The following is a 25,030-nucleotide window of genomic DNA, read 5'->3' as shown; positions in this document are numbered from 1 at the left end:
TGTTGGTAAAGTGTTGGAAAAGGTAATAAGAGATTTATAATCATTTAGAAAAGAATAATTTGATTAGGATAGTCAGCACTGTTTTGTGAAGGGTAGGTCGTGCCTCACAAACCTTATTGAGTTCTTTGAGGTGACCAAACAGGTAGATGAGAATAAACCAGTTGATGTGGTGTATATGGATTTCAGCAATGGCGTTCGATAAGATTCCCCACAGTAGGCTATTGTACAAAATGCGGAAGAATGGGATTGTGGAAGATATAGCAGTTTGGATCAGTAATTGGCTTGCTGAAAGACAGAGGTGGTGGTTGATGGGAAATGTTCACCCTGGAGTCCAGTTACCAGTGGTGTACCGTAAGGGTCGGTATTGGGTCCACTGCTGTTCGTCATTTTTATAAACGGCCTGGATGAGGGTGTAGAAGTAGATTTGCAGACGACACGAAGGTCAGTGGAGTTGTGAATAGTAACGAAGGATGTTGTAGGTTACAGAGAGACACAGATAAGCTGCAGAGCTGGGCTGAGAGGTGGCAAATGGAGTTTAATGCTGAGAAGTGTGAGGTGATTCACTTTGGTCAGAGTAACCGGAATGTTAAGATTCTTGGTAGTGTAGATGAGCAGAGAGATTTCAGTGTCCAAGTACACAGATCCTTGAAAGTTGCCACCCAGGTTGACAGGGTTGTTAAGAAGGCATACAGTATTTTAGCTTTTATTAATAGAGGGATCGAGTTCCGGAACCATGAGGTTATGCTACAGCTGTACAAAACTCTTGTGCGGCCGCACTTGGAGTATTGTGTACGGTTCTGGTCACCGCATTATAAGAAGGATGTGGAAGCTTTGGAAAGGGTGCAGAGGAGATTTACTCGGATGTTGCCAGGTCTTATGAGGAAAGGCTGAGGGACTTGAGGCTGTTTTCGTTAGAGAGAAGAAAGTTGAGAGGTGACTTAATAGAGACATATAAGATAATCAGAGGGTTAGATAGGGTGGACAGGGAGATCCTTTATCCAAGTATGGTGACGGCGAGCACGAGGGGACATAGCTTTAAATTGAGGGGTGATAGATATAGGACAGATGTCAGAGGTAGTTTCTTTACTCAGAGAGTAGTAAGGGTATGGAATGCTTTGCGTGCAACGGTAGTAGATTCACCAACTTTAAGTACATTTAAGTCAGCACCACTGCAATGTCCAGCTGCTGTTCGATACTTCAGTGTTTACTGCCTAATTCAGATAACGAGGTTCACTGCAAAGCTGAGATCCTCAAATCCAATAGCAATCAGGAACATCTTCCAAAGAATTTCATACTCAACAGCAAGTCTGTGAGTTAACATGGCAGCAACATTTGTCATTTTCCACTGGTACCCGTTCAAATATCTCTATTTGGAACACAGCTGGATTTTGCAATTTCTGGTGAATTGAGGGAGTTAAGAATGAGAAATATTCAGTCCATTTGCTCCTGACCGTACCATTTTAGCACAGCTAATCAAGTTGGTAAATTAACTGAACATATGTAATCACCTAGTCCACATCCCTTTGTCATAAAGCATTCCATATATTCACTACTCTAAAAGAAGAAACTTGCCTCTCCTCACCGTCTCAAATATCCTGAGATTATGGTCCTTGACTCTTCCACAAGGAGAAACAATTGTGCTGAATTTCATGGCAAAATCCTGGAGACTCTCAAAATACAATTCTAATAACACTGTTACAATGTTTACTGAATTTCTGAGCTTCAGATAAGTCCTTCGGGGTGTTAGCCAGACATTTCTGGTCCAGAACTTGTAAAGCAAACTCCTTACACTGGGGTAATCTCTTCTTTAACTACCTCAATTACTCAGGATCAACTGTTTTAGATATTCAAATCTGCTAAGACTTATGCAAACTGTTCCAAACTAAAAGTTAAAAAGCATTTTTCCAAGCTATGGATATTTCCCCAAAGTATAAAAACAATTCCAGAATAGAACATAGATGTTGCGTACCAATCTGAAGCCCATCTAACCTACACTATTCCATGTATGTCCATATGCTTGTCCAATGACTACTTAAATGTACTTAAAGTTGGCAAAGTCTGGGGTCCAGGGAGAGCTAGTTAATTGGAGTCAAAATTGGCTCAATGGTAGGAAGCAGAGGATGACAGTTGAAAGTTGTTTCTTGGACTGGAGGCCTTGACTAGTGGTCTGCCACAGAGGTTGGTGCCGGGACCTTTGCTTTTGTTATTTACATCAATGATCTGGATGAGAACGTACAGGCATGATTAAAAAGATTGCAGATAATACAAAATTAGAAGGTATCATTGATAGCGAGGAAGATTATCAAAAAGTACAGAGAAATCTTGATCATACGACTCTATTAGATGGGGAAGTGAGCTGAGGATTGGCAAATGCAATTCAATACAGCGAAATGTGAGGTTTTGTACTTTGGAACGTCAATCAAAGGAAGGATCCTCACAGTAAATGGTAAGGTCCTCAGGTGTGTTGTGGCACAGAGGGACCTAGGAATACAAGTACAAATTTCATTGAAAGTGGCGCTAGGTAGGCAGGGTGGTGAAAAAGGCATTTAGCACGCTGGCCTTCATCTGTCGAGGCACTTAATATAGGAGTTGGGATGTTATGTCATAGTTGTGAGACCGCACTTGGAGTATTGTGTACAGTTTTGATCATCCTGTTATAAGAGAGACATAGTTAAACGGGAAAGAGTGTAAAGAAGATTTATGAGGACATGGCCATGACAAGTAGGCCCGAGTTCTAGGGAGAGGTTGGCCAGGATAGGACTTCAATCCTTGGAATGTAGGAGAATGGCAGGTGACCCTATTGAGGGGTATAACATCATGAGCAACATAGACAGGATGAAAGTATATAGTCTTTTCCCCAGCAAAGGGGAATTGAAAACTAGAGGGCATAGGTTTAAGGCAAGAGGGGAAAAATTAATCGATTCAATGCCTTTCCTCTGGGCTTGGGAGTTTTCTATTAAGTCTGCTCCCTGTTGAGACTAGGCAGCAGCACAGCATGCGCGAGCCCCCTGCCCACTCCCAACACTGGCTCCCACCTGCTCTCCCAACACTGCCTCCCCCATCCACCCCCAAACTGACCCCCCCTGCCCGCTCCCTTCCTTCCCCCAACACCACCACCAACCAACTCCAAAACTGCTCCCCACCCGCCCCCAACACCGCTGTCTGCCCGCCCCCTCTTCGGACTGCTGCTGCTGCTGCTGCTGCTGCTGCTGCTGCTACTGCCTTTCTTGGGTGGGCTGGGGAGGGTGGGGGGGGAGGTGAGTCTCCAAATAGCGTGCGCACATACACACAACTTTTTGATAGGTTCCACCTTTGCCCTGTACAGGACAATGTTAGAGAAATTATCTGAGGAAGAGGGGGGGTTTAGACTCCAGGGAACGTGTGGGAAGAGAAAAAGAGGGGTGGGAGGTCAGTCATTTAGAGATGGTGCCTGCGCTCCCATCAGTCCAGGAGTATTCTCAGCAGCGATTTTAATCACTGTAAATGAAAGATGTGATCAGTGTTGGACACACTTCTTTGATGTAATGTTTCTGTCAGAACCTAGAGATCACCTTCGGATAATCCGATTTTTGGATAATTGGTATTCGGACAATCACGGTTCCTCTGTGATTTTCAGGTATATATCATTGGTATATAACAATACCAACGTTTAAAAAACTTTGAATAGGCACCTGGATGGGAAGGGTTTAGAGCGATATGGACCAAATGTGGGTCGTTGGGACTAGCTGGACCAGTTTGGGTCGAAGGGCCATTTCCATGCTGTATTATGCTATGACTAAGTCCCCAGAAATCTTGTATGTTTCAAGGAGGTGTCTTCTTCCTTTTTCAATATTCCAATAAGTACACGCTCAATTTATTCAAACTCTCCTCCAAACCTGACATCAGCCTAGTAAATCTTCTCTGCACCACTTCCTTAGATAAAGAGATTAAAAGATTCACAGTATTCCTGCTGAGGTCTAATTGGTGCTTTATATCTTTTATTGCTAAAACTCTCTCCTTTTATAGTCCCTTCCTTTTCTATCAGAGAATCACAAAGTAAAGGCCTTTAAGTCAATCAGATCTGCAACCACCATAAATATACTATTACCTACGTGAATCCTATTACTTTTTAGATATTACTTTAGATTACTTACAGTGTGGAAACAGGCCCTTTGGCCCAACAAGTCCATACTGACCCGCAGAAGCGCAACCCACCCAGACCCATTCCCCTACATTTACCCCTTCACCTAATACTACGGGCAATTGTCCTGAACTAGACCCATAGCCTTAAATGAAATGCCATGATATTTCAAGTGCTCATCCACATACATTAGAAGTTTGTGAGGTTTCCTGCCTCAAATATCCTTCCAGGCTGTACATTCCAGACCTTCAGCACCTTTTGGATGAAAACATTTTTCTTCAAATCCACTCTTAAACCTCCTTTAAAATTTTGCCTCCTTGTTACTGACCCTTCAACTAAGAGATACCAATGCTTTCTATTCACCCTGTTGGTGCCCCTCAATCTCTATCAGGTCCACCTCAACCATCTTTGCTCCAAAGAAAATAACCTGCGTTTAATCAGCCTCTCTTCACACCTGGAATGCTCCATCACAGTAAACATCCCTGGGAATCTGCCCTGCAGCCTCTCCAGTGCAATCACATCCTTGGTGACCAGAAATGCAAGCAGTACTCTAGCTGTAGCACAAGCAAAGTCCTGTACAGCTGCACCATGACCTCACTGCTCTTATAATCTATGCCATGACTGATAAAGTTAAGCGTATGCCTTAACTATCCGTTTAACCTTTTACATTACATATCATTTCCTCCAAAGGAAAATAAAACCAAGATTCCCAATAACTTTCTCTACTATGGTGATCATGGATGCCAGTTTTCTGTGACTCAGAGATTTTGGAGTCCTCATCTATGTTATGTAGTTTTCTCCAATCTTCCTCAAGTTACATAATATTCAGCTCTTAACTCCAGAATTCAGTTTTTTTAATTGCCAATTTTTATTGAATTCAAATTTCACCAGCTACATGGCAGATTCAATCCATGTACCCAGAGCAATATTCTGGACTACTACTTCAGTGACATTACTGCTTTGACACTGCCCCTCATGATCAAAATTCTGCCGAGTGATCAGAAACTTGCAAGTTAAAAGCATCAATTCCAATGATTTGACAGACAATATATCAGCATACGCAAAACGGTTTACAGTGGGAATTTATATATAGCAAAAGTGTATATGGCTGTTTAACAAAAATCTCTGCAATGTAGTACAAAATATATAATTTACACCACACTTCCAATACCTATCAGGAAACTGTACTTTAGACACCAAACTCCTTTGGTTTTTATTCCAAACAGGTTCATTGTTTTATTTTCCTCCAATGTAAGGATGGTAGAGGTAGAAGCCCTCGTAATGTTTAGATTGGATTAGATTAGATTCCCTCCAGTATGAAAACAGACCCTTCGGCCCAACAAGTCCACACCGACCCTCCGAAGAGTAACCCGCCCAGACCCATTCCCGTATCCTGCGTTAACCCCTCACTAATGCACCTAACACTATGGGGAATTTAGCATGGCCAATTCACTTGACCTGGACATCTTTAGATTGTGGGGGGAAACCAGAGCACCCGGAGGAAACCCACGCAAACACACGGAGAATGTGCAAACTCCACACAGACAGTCGCCCGAGGCAGGAATCGAATATGGGGCAGCAGTGCTAACCACTGAGCCACCATGCTACCCAAATAGTATTAAGTAGTTTAAGTAGTATTTAGACGTGCACTTGTAAAGCCAAGGCATACAAGAGTTCTGTAAAATGGGCTTAGAATAGTTAGATGGCTGTTTTTGACTGACATGGATGTCATGGCTGAAGGGCCTTTATCTGTGCTGTACATCTCTATCTCTCTATGATTCTAAATGAAAGGACTGAGATGAATTCAATACATTTGGAGATGTCTCTTTTGTGTATATGTATTGTTAGTTTGTTGAATATCAGAGTGGCATCCGTGTCTGTATTCCAACCAGAACAGAAGTTTTTTTTTGGATGTCCTAAATCAAAATACATATTACATATATTTTAATTTTCAACAATGTATACAACTATGAAACAAAATGCAAAAATGTCAAACTCTACAGGACTCACCTGGCGCCAAAATGCTCTTTCAATTGGCAGCCACCAAGGAGCAGACTGAAATGGTAATATATAAACAAGTCATTCTTCCAAATAATGATATATTCCATAAAAATAGCATTTTCCACATATCATTGCAGTATTGTCAATTTTACTTTAGATATCAAAGTTCATGGCTATTTCTGACATTCAAGAAATTGTAAATTACATAACTACACAAATGCAACAGTAAATTCAAGCAAAAGCCATGTCAGAAACTATAATAGGTTCTCCAACATTGGCTTTTAATCACACTGTAATAAGGACTGATGCCCCTCATAATTTTATAAATCTCTATCAGTCCTCCCCTCAACCTTCTTTCCTCCAAAGAAAACAAAGAGATTATGCAGCCTCTCTTGATCGCTGACATGTGCCATTCCAGGCAACATCCTGATGAAACCCTTCTGCATGCCCTTCAGTCCAATTACATTTTGATTATCTCAATCACTTCCTTGAAAAGAAGAAAGATTTGTACTTATACAGCATCTTATACAATCTTAGGAGGTCAACCAGCTGGGAAGCCAAGATTACTTTTGATATGCAATCACTGTTACAGCGTGGAAAATTGGACAGATAATTTGCATATAGTAAAATCGCACCAATGAGCAATTCAAAAATACAGGATAGAGGGGGGTTACTCTGCTCATTAGAGGGAACATAGCAGTAGAAAAAATAAACAGGATCCACATGAATTGAAATAATAAATAAAAACTCAATTGCTGGCAAAGGTGCACTCATTGTCAGAAGTGTCCCATACACCATGATCACTGTGACTCAGAAACTCTCTGTGATTTGTTGTTCTACATTCTAACTGCCAGACAGGAAGTAAAATTAATCCAGAGTACTGGAAAGTTTTGTGAACCAACATTCTAAGGTCACCTGCCCTCCCAAACTGCACTCACCGCATCATGTCTGAAATTATGCATAAACTGCATCCCAAAATGTAACTTTCACAAAGAAATTGATCTAATCTGCGTATGATGAAATCAACATCAGCTTTCTACAGAACCTGCTGTACAGAATTAATATTCACTGAACTATTACCCCTTTCAACTACAACCAATAATTAGCCATGGTTCCTCTGGAAATGGCCAGCATGCAAAGCCTTATCGAGAGTTTTCAAATAACCATAATTAATCATTGCAGTATAGATTCAGCACCTTAAATTTGAATTCTACTGCATTTGCTGCTGAGTACTTGATTTTCTTTTGCTGAACACAGCTCATTCATTATTGCAGAGCTAAGTGCAATACTTATTACTTCAAGGAAAGTTATTGATTTTTTTTTTCCCTTGCTAGGTTTTATACCATTAAATAGGTTTCCCACTTATCTTTCAAAATTTTACATATTTCCCTCCTTGAATTTCATCTGTCACAGCTTTGCCCACATGTAGCTACCACTGATGTCCTTCTACACTCCTTGCCTGCTTCATCAAACTCTATTATCCCGAACCCAAGCTTACCATTGTCAAAGAATCTAAATAAAGTTTTATATATCCAAATTCATGCGGACCAAAAGACAGTTGTCTCATTGAGGAAATATCCTGTCATTGCCACATTAGTCTGTTGATTTCCACCACTCCTCACCCTGTAAACTTTATAACCAGGTTTCCAGCTCCACCATTAGAAGTTATGTACCTTTCTATAATATTCTCCTTTAAGTGTGATGCAGAAATGCTGGTTCAATGAGAATTAATTATACCTCAATTCTTTGTGTCACTTTGCTTTTCAATTCTTCAGATACAAAATCTTCAAATACAAAACTCCAACCAAATGATTCTGCTTCTGTTTTATATTTCTGTGATCTGACAAACTCTCTGCAAAATATTACAAAAATGTTATAATCAATAAATCAGACACTAACAAAAATTGGACTCTGCTTTGCTCCTTGTCAGTAAATGAAACATACTGTTGAAATGCACAATGTCAATGTGCAAACTGAACACTAACACAATTATCATCTCCAATAAGAAACAATTTAACCATCACCCTAGCCATTCATTGGCATCACCATCACTGAAACCCTCACATCAACATCCTGAGGTTACCATTGACCATGAACTGAACCGAACTAGCCATATACTTACTGTAGCTAAAAGACTGGGTCAGAAACTGGAAATTCTCCTCATAAATCACTCCTCATAGCCTGTCCCTAAGGCACAAGTCAGATTTGCAACGGAGCACACTTTTACTTGTCTGGATGAGTGCAGCTCTAACAACACTCAAGATGCTCAACACACCCAAGACAAAGCAGTTACTTGATTACCACCACATGAACCATTCACTCTCTTCATCACTGACACACATTGACAGCAGCATGCACCATTTACAGGATGTACTGCTGCAACCCTTTAAGGCTTCTTCAATAGCACTTGCCAAAGCTGTGACTTCTACTACTTATAGGGGAGAGAAAGCAGGTACGTGAGAACAATACAACCTGCAAGAATTGTTAGGTGCTTGCCTTTGACCAGTATAGATTCATAGAGGTTTACAGTATGGAAAGGGTCCCTCCGGCCTAACTTGTCCATGCCGCCCAGTTTTCCATCCATATCCATGTTTAGTCCATATCCCTCCATACCTATCCCATCCATCTACCTGCCGAAATGTTTTTTTAAATGACAAAGCTGTACTCGCTTTCACCAACTCTGGCAGCCTATTCCAGACACTCACAACCCTCGGTGAAATAATTGCCCCTCTGGACCCTTATGTATCTCTTCCCTCTCCACTTAAACCTACGTCCTCATTCATGGGGAGAAGCTATTGGCTACCTACCTTATCTATGCCTCTCATGATTTTATAGTCCTCTATAAGGTCAGCCTTCAGTCTCCTACGCTGCAGGGGAAAAAAGTCCCAGCCCTATCCGGCCTCTCCTTTATAACTCAAACCTTCCAGTCCAGGTAGCACCCTAGTAAATCTTCTCTGCTCTCTTTCGAGTTGAATAATAAGTGACCAGAACTGCATGCAGTACTTCCAAATGTGGCCTTACCAACATCTTGTACAGCTGCAATAAGACATCCTAACTGCCATACTCAATGCTCTAACGCAAGCATGTCCATGCCAGCATTGGGAAGAACGATCACCACACATACCTTGTGGAGACGAAGTTCCACTTGCACATTGAGAATAACTACCATCACGTTGTGTGGCACTATCACCATGCTAAATAGGCCAGACTTCAAACAGATCTAGCAACTCAGTGAGCCTGGCATCTATGAATTGCTGTAGACCATCAACAGAGGCAGAATTGTACTCCAGCACAATCTATAATCTCATGGTCTGGCATATCCCCCATTCAACCATTACCATCAAGCCAGGGAATCAATCCTGGTTGAATTGAGAGTGCGGGAAGGCATGCCAGGAGCAGCACCAAGCATACTTGGTCAACCTGGTGAAGCCACCAAACAGAACTACTGGCATGCCAAACAGCATAAGCAGCAACTAACAGACAGAGCTAAGCGATCCCACAATCAATGGATCAGATCTAAGCTCTGCAGTCCTGCCACATCCAGTCACAAATGGTGGTGGATGATTAAATAACTCACCAGAGGAAACGCCACAAATATCTCCATCCACAATGATGGAATTGCCCAACACATCATGGCTTCCGCAGCAATCTTTGGCCAGAAGTGCTGAGTGGATGATCCATTGCAGCCTCTCCCAGTGGTCACCAGCATTACAAATACCCACCTTCAGCCAATTCAATTCACTCCATGTGATATCAAGAAACAGTTGGAGACACTTGATACTACAAAGGCCACTGGCCCTGACAATGAATCAGCAATATAACTGAAGACTTGAGCTCCAGAACTTGCCACTGCCCTAGCCAAGCTGTCCCAGTGCAGTTACAACATTGGCATCTTCCTGCAATATGGAAAATTGCCGGGTATGTCCTGTACATAAAAAGCAGGACAAATCCAACCCAGCCACGTAATACTCTATCAGTATTGCTCATCAGTAAAATGATGGAAGATGTCATCAAGTCCTATCAGCCAGCACCTGCTTAGCGATGCCCAGTTCAGGTTCTGCCAGGGCAACTCAGCTCTGGACCTCATTACAGCCTTGGTCCAAACATGGACAAAACAGCTGAATTCTAAAGATGAAGATAGAGTGACAGCCCTTGACATCAAGGCTGCATTCAACCAATGTGGCATTAAGGAACCCTCGCAAAACTGGAATCAATGGGTATAAGGAGCCAATCTCTCTGGTGACTGGAGTCATACCTGACACATAGGAAGATGGTTATGGTTGTTGGAGGTCAGTCATCTCAGCTCCAGGACATCTCTGGATTTCCTCAGGGTGCTGCACTGGGCCCAACCACCTTCAGCTTCTTTGTCAATGACCTTCCCTCCATCATAAGGTCAGAAGTGGGGATGTTCACTGATGATTGCACAATGTTCAGCACCACTCGTGATCCCTCAGATACTGAAGCAACCCATGTTCAAATTCAACATGATCTGGACAATACCCAGGCTCGGGCTGACAAGTGGCAAGAGACAGTCTAACCACCGCCCAGTGACATTCAATGGTGTTACCACACAGCACAGAAACAGATCCTTTAGTCCAACCGATCCATGCCAAACATAATCCCAAATTAAACTAGTCCCACCTGCCTGCTCCTGGCCCATATCCTTCCAAACCTTCCTTATTCATGTATCTATCCAAATGTCTTTTGTATGGTGAAATTGTACCCACATCCACCACTTCCTCAGGAAGTTCATTCCACACACGAACCAACCTGTATAAAACATTTGCCTCTCATGTCTTATTGTGGCCACAGAAACGCCTGTCTGTGCCCGACCAGCGAGTCTCCTACCACTAATGCTCACTTGGACTTTGCCTGGTTCTGCTGTAGATCAGGGACAGTCATGGTGCCACAGGCCTGGCTGCTGCTGCTGTATTCCCCTGAGAAACTATGCCCCCCATAACAATATACTTGTTTGAGAGGGGAATAAACACAGGAGACTCCTGCACTACCTGCCTGCATCTCTTGGCTGTCACCAATCTGCCTGACTGATCACATGGTGTGACCACATCACTGCAACTAGTGTCTATCACACTCTCTAGACGCCTGTATGTTCCTTAGTGCATCCAACTGATGCTCCAACCAAGCCACAAGGTTTGTGAGGAGTTGCAGCCAGTTACACTTCCTGCAGACACAATCATCAAGGACTCTAGACTGTTCCCTGGTCTCCCACATTTGGCAGGAGCAGCATTCCACTGCCTGAAATGCCACTGCGGACCCTTGACGTAAGACAAAAAACAAAATCTTATCTTGTCCTCACCTAGTTTCTGATCGTCATCCTCAATGAAGCCCTTCACCAACGTTCACACTTAAACCTCCTGGAGCACTTCCATCACACAGCAGTTCTTCTCAAAATTGATGTTCCAGAAATGGCTGCTCCACTATAGCTTGCTTGTCTTTTATTCGTTCCTGGGCAATCTCCGCTGACTCCTCCCAGAATCCTCCTCAGTTACCTCTCAGCAACACCGTCTGTTGGATGGGCTAAAGGGCCTTATCCTCTACTGTAAACCTCTATGGCTCTAAGCTTTCCTTCAAAACACACATCTGATTTGAAACATATAGTCATCTCTTCAGTAGCCTGGTGAAAATCTTGGAACTCACTTCCCTAAAGTATTATGGATGTATCTACACCATTGATCAACAAGGAAGACCACCACCACTTTCTCCAGGGCAATTAGGCTGATGTTGAATGCTCGCCCAGTCAACAATTCCCACATTCTATGAATGAATTTAAAATCTCTCATTCTTCAAATGTAGGCCCAAACTCTTCAAAACGGCACATAGCAGAGATCTTGTCTCACCTCTACCATTTCCTGGTTTTCCATTATTGTTACGCAGTCTCACTGTCTCTCTCTCTCTAGATGCCAACATTTACTCTTTTCCTACTAAATATTTAGTGAAACTTTTACTATCTGCTTTTGTATTACTCGCTAATTTTTTTTTCATTCTCTGCTTTCTCCTTTTTATAATTTCACAAAATCAAAGTCAAAAATGACTGAGCAACAAGTGTACAAATACTTCAACTACTGGATTTGGTTTGGGGATTTTGCTTCGACACAACACAACAACTAATTTGTCAACTATTTAAAGTAGGGTTTAAAACCATTATACTTCTCTGACCTGAATTCCACATTAGTAACTGGATACTGATTTAAAGCATATGGTTTTACAGTCACTCTTCTGACAGGAGCTTCGCCGTCTCTAGCATCGGCTTCATCAGTACCCATGTGAAAGGTGCCACCGGGCAGCTTCACCACAATCGAATCTAAAAGGTAGACACACAAGTTAGAAAAAAATGAAAGGGGGTATGAAGAATGCTAAGGAAGATAAAGCAGAGAGTGGATAAGAGTACAGGACGGAGTGCATATCTGAGCTTTATGCAGAGCATTAAAACATGGAGGCCCTTCAGGAGCACAGTGAGAATCAGGTTTCAACCTGAACACAGGCTGAAGGGACTAGTTGTAGTCAGGGGCAACCACCTAACAGATGCTCTTAATAACCTAGGTGGCAACAAGATGGCTTCTCGATGCAAATAACATGACAAAATGACTTCTAGGCTGTAAACTGATAATTCTGCTAAAGCTGCATAAAATGGCTTTTATTCTGGATTAGTGGCTTTTAATTTACTAAAATGGCTTTTAACTTACTAACTGCTAGTTCTGCTATAGCTGCATAATTACTAACTACAATCTGCTTCAACTGAGATTAGCAATGTGCCCTTTAAAAGCATTGAAATAACGCAACTGGATAAGACATTACTAGCCACCCTAGCTGACCTTTGGGTGCAGGTGCAGTGGCTTTGTTCGCGAGCCTAAGCGTTGGAAAATAAAGTTGGTTCCCAGGACTTACTCATTGGACTAAGTAACAATCAAATAAAGCAATATCGTGTATTGGTTGATAATTGTTTGAATGTACAATGCGATCATGGCCTGTACCCTTCTTTAAGTATAAAAATGTCTTTGTTTGAAGCTGTGTACAGCTCCTCCGAGGAATACAGAAGGGCTGAACTTCTGTGTTCCTGGATGCTCCGTACCCGGCCCTATGAAGAAATAAAGAGTGAAGTCTTAAAGAACCAGACTGATTGTGAATGTTTATTGACCCATCACGGAACTGAGAGGACCCGTTCCCCACTGCTCCTTCATCAACCACCTGATGAAGGAGCAGCGCTCCAAAAGCTAGTGCTTCCAATTAAACTTGTTGGACTATAACCTGGTGTAGTGTGATTTTTAACTTTGTACACCCCAGTCCAACACCGGCATCTCCAAATCGAGGTCCCGAAAGAAACATTACATCAAAGACGTGTTTCCAACAGTGATCGCGTCTTTTGTTTACAGTGATTAAACAGGCACCATCTCCAAATGACAAACCTCCCGCCCTCTCTCCCCCCACACACTTTCCCTGGGGTTCTACAGACGGGTGTACCCTAAACACCCCTCCTCCCTTTCCCAGGTAATCTCTCCAACACTGTCCTGTTGGAACCTGTCAAAAAGTTGCAGTAAAACGTTGTGTGTGGGGGTCTGTGGCCGTGTGTGTGGCATTTAGAGACTTACCCCACAAAGGCAGCAGCAGCTGTCTTGTCGTTGGTGTCCAGTCTGTCTGCCCCAGACAGGAGGGCAGGGTGTTTTGGGCGCGGGGGTGGGGGGGTGCGTGCGCATACAGGGGGACGGTATAGGACAGGGCCGGGGGAGGGGGGGCACAGGCCCAGGTTGATGAGAGGGGTGCGCACGGGGGTGGGGGGGGGGGAAGCAGTGTTGGACAGGGCTGGGGAGGGCACAGGCGGGGATGGATGGAGAGTGCGCGGTGGGGGGGGGGGGGGGGGGCTGGTGCTGGTCAGGGCTGTGGGGGCACAGGCAGGGGTGGATGGGGGTTGTGCACGGGGGCACAATGTTGGACAGTGCTGGGGAGGCACAGGCGGGGGTAGTGATGAACAGGGCTGTGGGGGGTGGTGGATGGGTGGGTGTGCACGGGGAGCGGCGGCGTTGGACAGGGCTGGGGGGGTGCGCACGGGGGGGGGCTGGTGTCGGACAGGGCTGTGGGGGCACAGGCGGGGTGAGCACGGGGGGGGGGGGGGGGGGGTGTTGGACAGGGCTGGGAGGGGCACAAGCGGGGGTGGATGGGGGTTGCGCACGGGGGGGGGGCTGGTGTTGGACAGAGCTGTGGGGGCACAGGCGGGGGTGGATGGGGGAGGTCTGCACGGAGGCGGGCGGTGTTGGACAGGGCTGAGGGGGCACTAGCGGGGGTGGATGAGCGGTGCGCACGGGGGGGCTGGTGTTGGACAGGGCTGGGGGGCACCGGTGGGGGTGGATGGGGGCGTGCACGGGAGGGCGATGTTGGACAGGGCTGTGGGGGCATAGGCTGGGGTGGATGGGGGGGGTGCGGTGTTGGACAGGGCTGGAGTCGGGGGTGTGCACGGGGGGGGGGGGGCGTGCACAGGGGGGGCGGTGTGGGACAGGGCTGGGGGGGTACAGGCGGGGTGGATGGGGGTGCGCACGGAGGTGGTACGGTGTTTTACATTACATTACAGCGTGGAAACAGGCCCTTCGGCCCAACAAGTCCACACTGACCCGCCGAAGCGCAACCCACCCATGCCCCTACATTTACCTCTTACCTAACACTACGGGCAATTTAGCATGGCCAATTCACCTGACCTGCACATCTTTGGACTGTGGGAGGAAACCGGTGCACCCGGAGGAAACCCACGCAGACACGGGGAGAACATGCAAACTCCACACAGTCAGTCGCCTGAGGCAGGAATTGAACCTGGGTCTCAGGCGCTGTGAGGCAGCAGTGCTAACCACTGTGCCACCGTGCCGCCCACTGTGTTGGATCGGACTGTTGGGGCACTGGTGGGGGTGGACGCGGGGTGCGCACGGTGGGGGGGTCTGGTGTTGGACAGGGCTGTGGGGGCACAGGCGGGGGTGGATGGGGGTTGCGCACGGGGAGGGGGGGCGGTGTTGGACAGGGCTGTGGGGGCACAGGCGGGGGTGGTTGGGAGTTGTGCACAGGGGGGCAGTGTTGGACAGGGCTGAGGGGGCACTTGCGGGGGTGGATGGGGGTGTGCACAGGGGGCGGTGTTGGACAGGACTGGGTGGGCACAGGTGGGGGTGAATGGGGGGGTTGTGCACGGGAGGTGGTGGTGGTGGATGAGGGGGGTGTGCATGGGGAGCGGTGTTGGACAGGGCTGGGGGGGCAGAGGTGGGGGTGCATGAGTGGGGGGCGGTGTTGGACAGGGCTGGGGGGCACAAGCGGGGATGGATGGGGGGTGTGCACGGGGGGGGTGGTGTTGGACAGGGCTGGTTGGCACAGGCGGGGGTGTGCACTAGGGTGGCGGTTTTGGACACAAGTGGGGGATGGGTGGAGGGGTTTGAGGGGCGGGCAGGGGGGGCCGTGTTAAATGGGGGCAGAGAGCAGTATTGAACGGGGTTGTGGGCAGGCGGGGGATTGTGTTGGACACAACCGGGAGTGGGGGTTTGTGTTGGACGGGACGGGGGCAGTGTTCAACAGGTTTGAGGGCAAGAGCGATTCCGGCATTGGGACTCATGCGCTATGTACAGCTATGGTCTCCTGAACGGGGAGCAGACGTTTAAAACTCCGAGCCCCAGAGGAAAGGCATTTAATCGATTAACCAAATAATCGATTATCCGAATGAAATATGCCCGCCCATCACATTTGGATAATCGAGGTTCCCCTGTATTTCATGCTACTGCCAAAGATCATTTTCAATCCTCTCACCTCTATTTGTTGTATGCATGAAAGAATTGACTAAAGGAAGTAAAGCAGTAGCACTAAATCTGGGCCTCAGGTGCAGAATCATTCTGCTCCAGGATGAGAGCAGGTCTCTGCTCAATTTTATTTATTATTGAAACCTAACATTGAGGAAAATCACTTCAGACTTTAACTTTGATCACCGAGTGGAGGAATTGCATGAACCTTATTTAATTTAGTTCAATTTTGTAAAACTGCAAGTATAAAGACAGATCCAAAATATCCCAAACCAACAGTGTTTTCTGAAAATGATACTAGCAGATTTAACTTTTGTTTCAAACCCGTGTTTCCACTTAAGTTTAAGACTGCTGTGTCTCATCGGTGATGATCGTTTGCCAGTCGTAGCTTTATTTTATTCCCCTCCCTCACTGACAATTGAAGTATCAGTTCAACATTATGTTGTGAGAAATCATGTAACAAAATTAATATCCTGTTGTCAATATCTGTGTCTTTGGATTTGGCCATTGTTTATATATTAGAAGTATTTTGTTGCATGTGAGTAGACAAGATCTTTTAATGCTGCTGCAGTCATTTTACGGCCTATAGCATTGTAAATGAGCAATGACTGATCAGGACCGCCTAAGGAACCTAATCTGGGATTTAAATGAAGGGATTTCAGAGTTGGAAACTGTATACATTTTACATTTTAAATATTGAATATTCAATAAATGAACTTCCAGTTTATATTGATGACTCTAAAATGTCTTAGTCATTTGTTCAGTTTCCACCTCTGAATTACAGATAATGAATACTTTATTTATTTTTTTTTAATAATAATTGTATTAGCCCTGAATTACAAAATCAGAATTAATTGGCAGGATCATTTGGTTTTATTCCTTTACACATTGTCAGTGACCTATCTCATTGTCTCATGGTTAATTTGAAGCATGGCTGCATTAATTTGTTGCTAATTAAAGAATGGAAAGATACCTTACCGGCCAGTTCAAGGAATGCTGCATGTGACTGGGGCTTAGAGGTATGTATAGCAAATGGAACTCCCAAAAACTGGGAGATGTCACAGCTGACTGTGAATGGGTGGATGAAAAAAATAAAGGGGACATGAGAAGCTACCTATTAGAGATCAAAGAAGCAATCTGTGTGTGGAACCATTGGATGAGGTCTCAAATGAATACTTCTGACCTGTCTTCACAGAGGACAGAGAAACAATATAGCCGGTGATATCACTTGGGTTGGTGAGGTTCTAGAACACATTGAGACTAATGAGAAAGAAATATAAAATGTTTCAGCAGCATACAGACACATAGATCCCCAGGGCCTCATGAGATGTTTCCCAAACTGCTTTGGGAGGTTAGGGAGGGGATTGCTAGGGCCCTGGCAGATAAACTGTATTTAATATTTCGCTGGTCACAGGCAAAGTACCAGATGACTGGAGGAAAGCAAATGTGATTACTTTGTTCAAGAAAGGCAGGGTAATTCCAGAAGAGTTAGTCTGATGTCAGTAACAAAAACAGAAACTGCTGGAAAAACTCAGCAGATCTGGCAACATCTGTGGAGAGAAATAAGAGTTAACATTTCTGGTCCAATGACCCTTTCTCAGAACGTGTAGTCACTGGAAGGGTCACTGGATCCAAAACATTAACTGATTCCTCTTCACAGATGCTGGCTGACCACCTGAGCTTTTCATACAATCTCTGTTGTTGTTTCCAATTTCTAGCATCTTCAGTTCTTTCAGTTTTTATTTAGTTTGATGTCAGTGGCAAGGAAATTATTTGAAAAGAAATGGATATGATTAATCCACACTTTGAGACACAGAGATTGATCAGGGATAGTCAGCTTGGATTTGTTAAGAGAGAAATCCTGTCTGACTAATTTAACTGAGGTTTTTCAAAAAGTGACAAAATATACTGAAGAGGGTCGTGCAATTGATCTGTTTTACACAGGCTTCAGTTAGGCCTTTGACAAAGTCCTACATGGAAAACTAGTCCAAAAGTTAAGAGCCTATGGGATCCAAAGCAAACTGTATTCAAAACTGGCTTACAAATAGAATACAAAGGATTGTTTTTGTATTTGGAAGTCTGTGACCAGCAGTGTACCACAGGGATCAGTGCTGGGACGCTTGCTATTTCTTATGTACACAAACGACTTTGATGAATTCAAAGTTTGAGAGAAGATTTGTAGCTCGGGTGCTCGTTGTTGTGGTTCTGTTCGCCGAGCTGGGAATTTGTGTTGCAGACGTTTTGTCCCCTGTCTAGGTGACATCCTCAGTGCTTGGTGAATGTAGACTTTGATGAATGTAGAAGGTGTGATTAGTAAATTTGCAGATGACATGAAAAGTGGAGGTGTTGTTAATCGTGAGGACGGTCTCAGGCTAGCCAGCTAGTAAATTAAGCACAGCAATGGCAAATGGAATTTAATCCTGCTAAGTGCAAGGTGATATATTTTGGGAGGTCTAATACTGGAAGAAATATATACAATGAATGATAACTCCGGTCACAAGTAAGAGTGACTTGGGCAAATGCCAGTTAATTATAAGGGAAATGAACACTGATTTAAGGATAAATCGTGTTTAACAAACTTGAAGAGGTCTATGCAGATTTACAAACGTAAGAACAGGAGTAGGCTATTCAGCTCCTCAAGCCTGTTTCACCATTCAATGAAATAATGGCTGATCTGTGGCAGATACCAGTACTTTGTAAAAATGTATCTATCACCGATTTAAAATCAACAACTGAGCCTATACCCACTGCCATTTGTGAGGAGATTTCTAAATATCTACCACCCTGTGCGTGTACAAGTGCTTCCTAACATCGCCTGAATATTGAGAATTCAGGCCAGATCGGGTCTCTGTCTAGAATACCCGACCAGTGAAAATAGTTTCTCTTTATAGACCCTTTTCTTCTTAATATCTTGAAGACTTGATTAGATCACATCAGCCTTTTAAATTCTACAGAAAATGGACCTAATCTGTATAATCTTTCCTCATAACAACTACTGAAAGCAGGTATCATTCTTGCAAACTTATGTTGCCCTCCCTTCCAAGGTTAATTAATCCTTTCTCAGGTGAGGTGTCCAGATCTGCTCACAGTACTCCATGCGGGGGTCTAAGATTCTGCATAACTGCAGTCTTCCACATCAGTATATTCCAGTACAAGGATGAACAATCATTACAATCTGAAGACCATTAGCTTTCTTGATTATTTTCTGCATGAGATCTATGCGCTTCAACCTATCATCTCTTTGGATTCAGTGCACTACATTCAACTTTGTACCTTCCAGAAAGTACCCTAATGTATCCTTTTTCAGTTCCAAAATGGATGACCTTACATTTTGTATACAATGAACTCCATCTGTCACAGTTTCGCCCATTCACTTAGTCAATCAATATCCCTTTGTAATTTTATGCTATCATCTATACAGTATACAACCCTGCCTAACTTTGTGCCATAGGCAAATTTGGATATATGACTCCCTCTGCCATTACCCAAATCATTAATGTGAAAAATTGAGATCTGAATGCAGGTCCTTATGGGACACCCATGGCCAATCTAACTACGTACCCATTATCCCTACTTTCTGTTGCCTGCTATTCAAGCAATCTCCTAGCAATGTCAATAATTTGCCCTCAGTTCTGTGGGTTTCTACCTTAGCTGACAGTCTCTTTTGTGCGACCATATCAAATCCTTCCGGATGTCTGTATGAACAATATAGACATGCCCCATTCCCTCTTCAAAAATTATGAACTTCAAAAATTATTGAGAGTGGCACGGTGGCACAGCAGTTAAGCACTGCTGCCTCACAGTTCGAGACCCGGGTTCAATTCCCGCCTCAGGCAACTGTCTGTGTGGAGTTTGCACATTCTCCCTGTGTCTGCGTGGGTTTCCTCCTGGTGCTCCGGTTTCCTCCCACAATCCAAAAATGTGTAGGTTAGGTGAACTGGCCACGCTAAATTGCCCGTAGTGTTAGGTGAAGGGGTAAGTGTAGGGGAATGGGTCTGGGTGGGTTGCTCTTCAGAGGGTTGGTGTGGACTTATTGGGCCAAAGGGCCTGTTTCCACACAGTAGGTAATCTAAACTTTGTCAGGCACTGCCTACCTATCATGTGTACTGTCTACTCTCCCTGATTAACTGAAAATGTACAAGGTGTTCAGTTACCCCATCCTTCCAAACCTGATACAGTACTATGCCCTGAGCAAATGTGGGACTCACTGAATAAAAAGAAATATGGAAAATAAATTGGTTGAGTGACAGGAAACAATGTTGCAGTTAACGGATGCTTTTCAGACGAGAGAAAGGTTTGCAGGTGAGCTCCTTGGGGTTGCAATTAAGATATCAGGTCTTCCTGATTTAGAAAAATGTGTAGAATTTTCAAACAAGATGAAACTTGGGCACATTTGTGAACAGTAACGATGTTAAAAATTCAAACTGATAGCTGGGTTGGTGGATAGGGCAAGTAAGTGGCAAATTAACACAAAGCAGTGATTGATATTGGGAGTAAGAACACTACGAGCCAATATAAAATAAAGGATATAATTCTAAAGGTGGTGCCAGAACATAGGGACCGGAGCCCATAAATCAATAAAAACAGCAGGCCTGGTTCAAAGATATTAAATCATATTTGAGTTTTATAAATAGAAGCATAAAGGAACAAAAGCATGGAAGTGATGTTAAACCCTTATCCAGCCTCAACTACAGTACTGGGGGCACCATACTTTAAGGAGGATGTGAAGCAATTAAGAGAATACAGAAAGCATTCAAAAGTATGGTTCCAATGATGAGGAACTTCAGTTATCATCGGAGTAATTGGGACTGTTTTCCTGTTGGAGAGGAATGAGAGGAGACTTGGTAGAGGTGTGCTAAATCCTAAGGGGTCTGGACTGAGATGAGAGAAACTTTTTCCATTAATGGGAAGATTAAGAATCAAACGAGATATATTAAGTATTTGGCAAAATAAACAATAGCAACAACAGAAAAATCTTTTTCATACATCAAGTATTTAGGATCTGTAGAGTGTCACAGACAGATCACTGGATCATTCAAATTTGACTAAGATCATCTAAATAGGTATCTGTGGTGGTGAAGAGTGAGGTTAATAAAGATAATTGAAATAAACAACCTCTCCCCACCCACAATATGCCTACCACATAACCACCATCTACTACTTATAAGCAACCCATCTCTGTACAGCCTCCCTCTCTGTACCCACCTCATCCCATACATCTCACAGCCACCATGTCCTCATGCCCATCCCTTCATACCCTTCCAACACAAGTCACATCCCTCTCCCTACACTCTTGCACCATTCCCACCCAAAATCTCACTTGCTGCACCTCACCTTAACCCTTTTCTACCTTCCTGCAAAACTCTTCCCAACACACTAATTGCCAGCACCTAATACTGTACTCTTAGCGAACCCATTCCAACATTCCCCTCTCCCTTCCCATCCCCTCTTCAATGCATTCCCCCTTCCCCGTTCTACTGCACCATACCACCCATCACTATCCCCTCTCCCCCCACCCTCCACTCCTCTTCCCAACCCCACCGTTCTTCCTTTCATTTCTTTTCTGCCCTGGCACCAGTTCCTCTCCCGCAGTCCACTCCCTTCATGCCATTCCTCCCACACGTACACCTCCGTGCTCCCCTCACAACTCCCCACTGCACACATTCTACTTTCCCTTGATCCCTCATCTCCCCTCCCCACCCCACCCCCACCCGGCTTCTGCCCACCCTCCTCTAACAGAAACTTCTAACCCCCTCAAACCTCCTCCTGTCCAGCCTCTTCCCACCCACTGACTGACCTGTGGCCGGGATGGCCGCAGCCCCTCGCTGCCAAAGGTATAGAAAAAGCCACTGCCAGGCTCTCGGACGGAGACGGGTCCTCATTGTGGCCGGAAATGGGCTCATTCCACCCGCGCGCCTCTTCCGGCGGCCCTGCGCATGCTCGGTCGGGGGTCGGGGTTTCACAAGTACATTGTCACTCTGGGAACTGCTGTTATTCAGCCAAGCTGAAGCTGAAGCTGAATCTTAAATCAACGGACAACGGCAGAAAAGTAAAAGCCTAGAAACGTTTGAGGAAATGTTGTCGCTGGGATTGTTCTGTGACATGGGCCCTACTCCCACTTAGACAGGGAGGCTGGAAGAACACAGCAAACCAGGCAGCATCAGGTGGCGAAGTCAATGTTTCCGGGTGGGTGACAGGGGAGCTGCAGATAAAGGGGGTGAACACGGGAAGAGGGAAAGAATGAGTCCCGTTTGTGGCTGGAAGGGAGGGTTGACCAGAGGGGGTTGGGGAAGGGAGGTTATTTGAAATTAGAGAACTCAATGTTGAGTCCTCCGGGCTGTAGGCTGCCCAGGTGGAAGATCAGATGTTATTCCTCCAATTTGCATTTTGATTCATTGTGGCAATGGAGGCGGCCAAGGATGGTCGTGTCAGAAAGGGAGTGGGAAGGGGAATTAAAATTCGATTTCTGCAGGCCCGCTGAGATGCTCGGCGAAATGTTCCTTAGTTTTGCCTTTATTGGTACGTATATTTAAGTATAAAATTGGGAAGTCAGGTCCTGCACAGCCACAATATCAGCTGGATCACTTTTGGAATCCTGTATGCAATTCTGGTCACTCTGCTATTAGGAAGAATGTTGTGAAACTTGGAAAGGTTCAGAAAAGATTTACAAAGGATGTTGCCAGCGTTGCACTATCTGGCTATTTTCCCTGGAGCATGGTGGAGGGAAAGGTTCAGAAAAGATTTACAAAGGATGTTGCCAGCGTTGCACTATCTGGCTATTTTTCCTGGAGCATGGTGGGAGGGGAAGATTTTAAAAAGGGACTTAAAAGGGGCAACTTATTCACTCAGAGGGCAGTATGTGTATGGAATGAGCTGCCAGCTGGTACAATTACAACAGTTAAAAGGCATCTGGATGCATATGAATAGGAAGGGTTTAAGAGGGAGATGGGCCAAATGCTGGCAAACGGGACTAGATTTATCCAAGATATCTGGCTTTGGCAAGTTGGATCAAAGGGTCTGTTTCTGTGCCATACATCGGAGTTGTTTGCTCAGCCACTTCACAGGGTAATTAAGAATTAACTGCATGACTCATGCTTCTAAACACAAATGGATATTTGAAGTGCAGAAGGCTCTCCACTACATCAAGAGTACATGGTTAGATATCTTAGACCATGCTTTCATTAACAGGGGGATTGAGTTTAAGAGTCGTGAGATCTTGTTGCAGCTCTATAAAACTTTGGTTAGGCCGCATTTGGAATACTGCGTCCAGTTCTGGTCGCCCTATTATAGGAAAGATGTGGATGCTTTGGAGTGGGTTCAGAGGAGGTTTACCAGGATGCTGCCTGGACTGGAAGGCTGATCTTATGAAGAGAGGTTGACTGAGCTTAGACTTTTTTCATTGGAGAAAAGAAGGAAGAGAGGGGACCTAATTGAGGTATACACGATAACGAGAGGCATAGATTGGCTGTTGACTCAGACTATTTCCCAGGGCAGAAATGATTAACACGAAGGGTCATAGTTTTAAGCTGGTTGGAGGAAAGTATAGAGGGGATGTCAGAGGCGGGTTCTTTACACAGTTGAGAGAGCATGGAATGTGTCACCAGCAGCAGTTGTGGAAGCAAGGTCATTGGGGACATTTAAGAGACTATTGGACATGCATATGGTCACAGAAATTTGAGGGTGCATACATGAGGATCAGTGGTCAGCATAACAGTGGGCTGAAGGGCCTGTTCTGTGCTGTACTGTTCTATGTTCGAAGTCTATTTTCTCCCCTAGTAGCATGCAACACCACTGACAGAAGTCCTATTTTTAAAAACTCAATCCTCATTCAAAAATCGCACCACAGAACTTTATTCCTACTCCACGTTGCTGGTATTACATCTACCAGAATTTCTGGTTCACTTCTCCCCACACCCTCAGTAATGTCTTTTATCCTGACATGAAGGAGGTAACATACTGTGCAAATCTCAGTACGTCTCAGGGAACCAGTATCCATCTAATTAGTGAAATCTCCTGTAATGACAGAATTGCTGATCTTTGATTACCTCTCCTAGGAACTCATATTTATTAGTGCCTTGGGCTGAACTGAACTTAGAACTAGCCCTTCAGTCCACAATGTGGTCTTGAACATGATGCTAAATTAATTTCTTCTGCCTGCCCTTGGTCCATATTCCTCCATTCCTTGCATATTCATGTGCTTATCCAAGTGTTCCTTAAATGCCCCTATTATATCTGCCTTCACTAGCACCCCTGGCAGCTTGTTCCAGATTCCTACCACTATGTGGAAAAAACTTGCCCCTCACATCTTTGAATTTTTCCCCACCTCTCACCTTCAATGCATGCCCCTTAGTATTATACATTTCAATTCAGCAAAAAGATTCTGACCATCAACCCTAACTATGCATCTCAAATTTATAAACTTCTATCAAGTCTCTCCTCAGCCCCCACTGCTCCACACAGTGAGCCCAGTTATCATAGAATTCCTAGTGTGAAAGCAGGTCTATCAAGTCCACACCAACACTCCAAAAGAGCAGCCCACTCCACTGTAAGCCTGCATTCTCCATGGGTAAACTACAAAACCTGCATATCTTTGTATGTGGGAGGAAATCAGAGCACCCAGGAGGAAACCCATGCAGACAAGAGGAGAATGTGCAAACTCCACACAGGCTGGAATGGAGTGTGGTGCTGGAAAAGCACAGGTCAGGTAGTATCTGAGCTACAGGAGAATCAGATGAAGGGCTTATGCCCGAAACTTCAATTCTCCTGCTCCTCAGATGCTGCCTGACTTGCTGTTCTCTTCCAATACCACACACATGACTCTGATCTCCTACTGGCTGGAACTGAAGCTGGGTCTCTGGTGCTGAGGCAGAAACACTAACCATTGAGCCACCGTGCTGCCCTAGCTTTTCTAGCCTCCCCTTATAGCTCATACCCTCTACTCCAGACAGCAACCTGGTAATTCTCTTCTGCACCCTCAGCCTTCAGATCTGTCACAATGTGGTGACAGAGATTGAACACAATTCTAAGTGTGACCGAACCAAAGTCTTATAAAGCTACAACATAACAATCCTGACTTGTACTCCATTCTCCAAATGGAAAAGGCAAGCATACCATTTGCCTTCTTTACAAC

At 44.6% G+C, this 25,030-nt stretch overlaps 1 protein-coding gene across 1 annotated transcript in view; it reads right to left on the bottom strand.

Moving 5' to 3' along the window:
- sumf2 (sulfatase modifying factor 2) overlaps positions 1-21,819 on the bottom strand; it is a 67,283-nt gene extending 45,464 nt beyond the window's left edge. Inside the window, exons 1-4 of the mRNA XM_043718881.2 lie at positions 21,698-21,819; positions 12,299-12,443; positions 7,859-7,973; positions 6,131-6,175 (exon numbers count right to left, since the gene is read on the bottom strand). Of these exons, the coding sequence (XP_043574816.2) occupies positions 6,131-6,175; positions 7,859-7,973; positions 12,299-12,443; positions 21,698-21,803 (411 nt within the window). The 5' untranslated portion in view covers positions 21,804-21,819. The remainder of the gene's footprint in view (positions 1-6,130; positions 6,176-7,858; positions 7,974-12,298; positions 12,444-21,697) is intronic.
- Positions 21,820-25,030: the final 3,211 nt, after the last annotated feature.

Source organism: Chiloscyllium plagiosum, unplaced genomic scaffold (genome assembly GCF_037043375.1).
Source record: "Chiloscyllium plagiosum isolate Xiang-an unplaced genomic scaffold, Cpla_swu_hap1 HiC_scaffold_31, whole genome shotgun sequence".
Classification (NCBI taxonomy): Eukaryota; Metazoa; Chordata; class Chondrichthyes; order Orectolobiformes; family Hemiscylliidae; genus Chiloscyllium; species Chiloscyllium plagiosum.
Note: the sequence above shows the minus strand (reverse complement) of the source record. Positions and strands in the feature narration are given on the sequence as shown.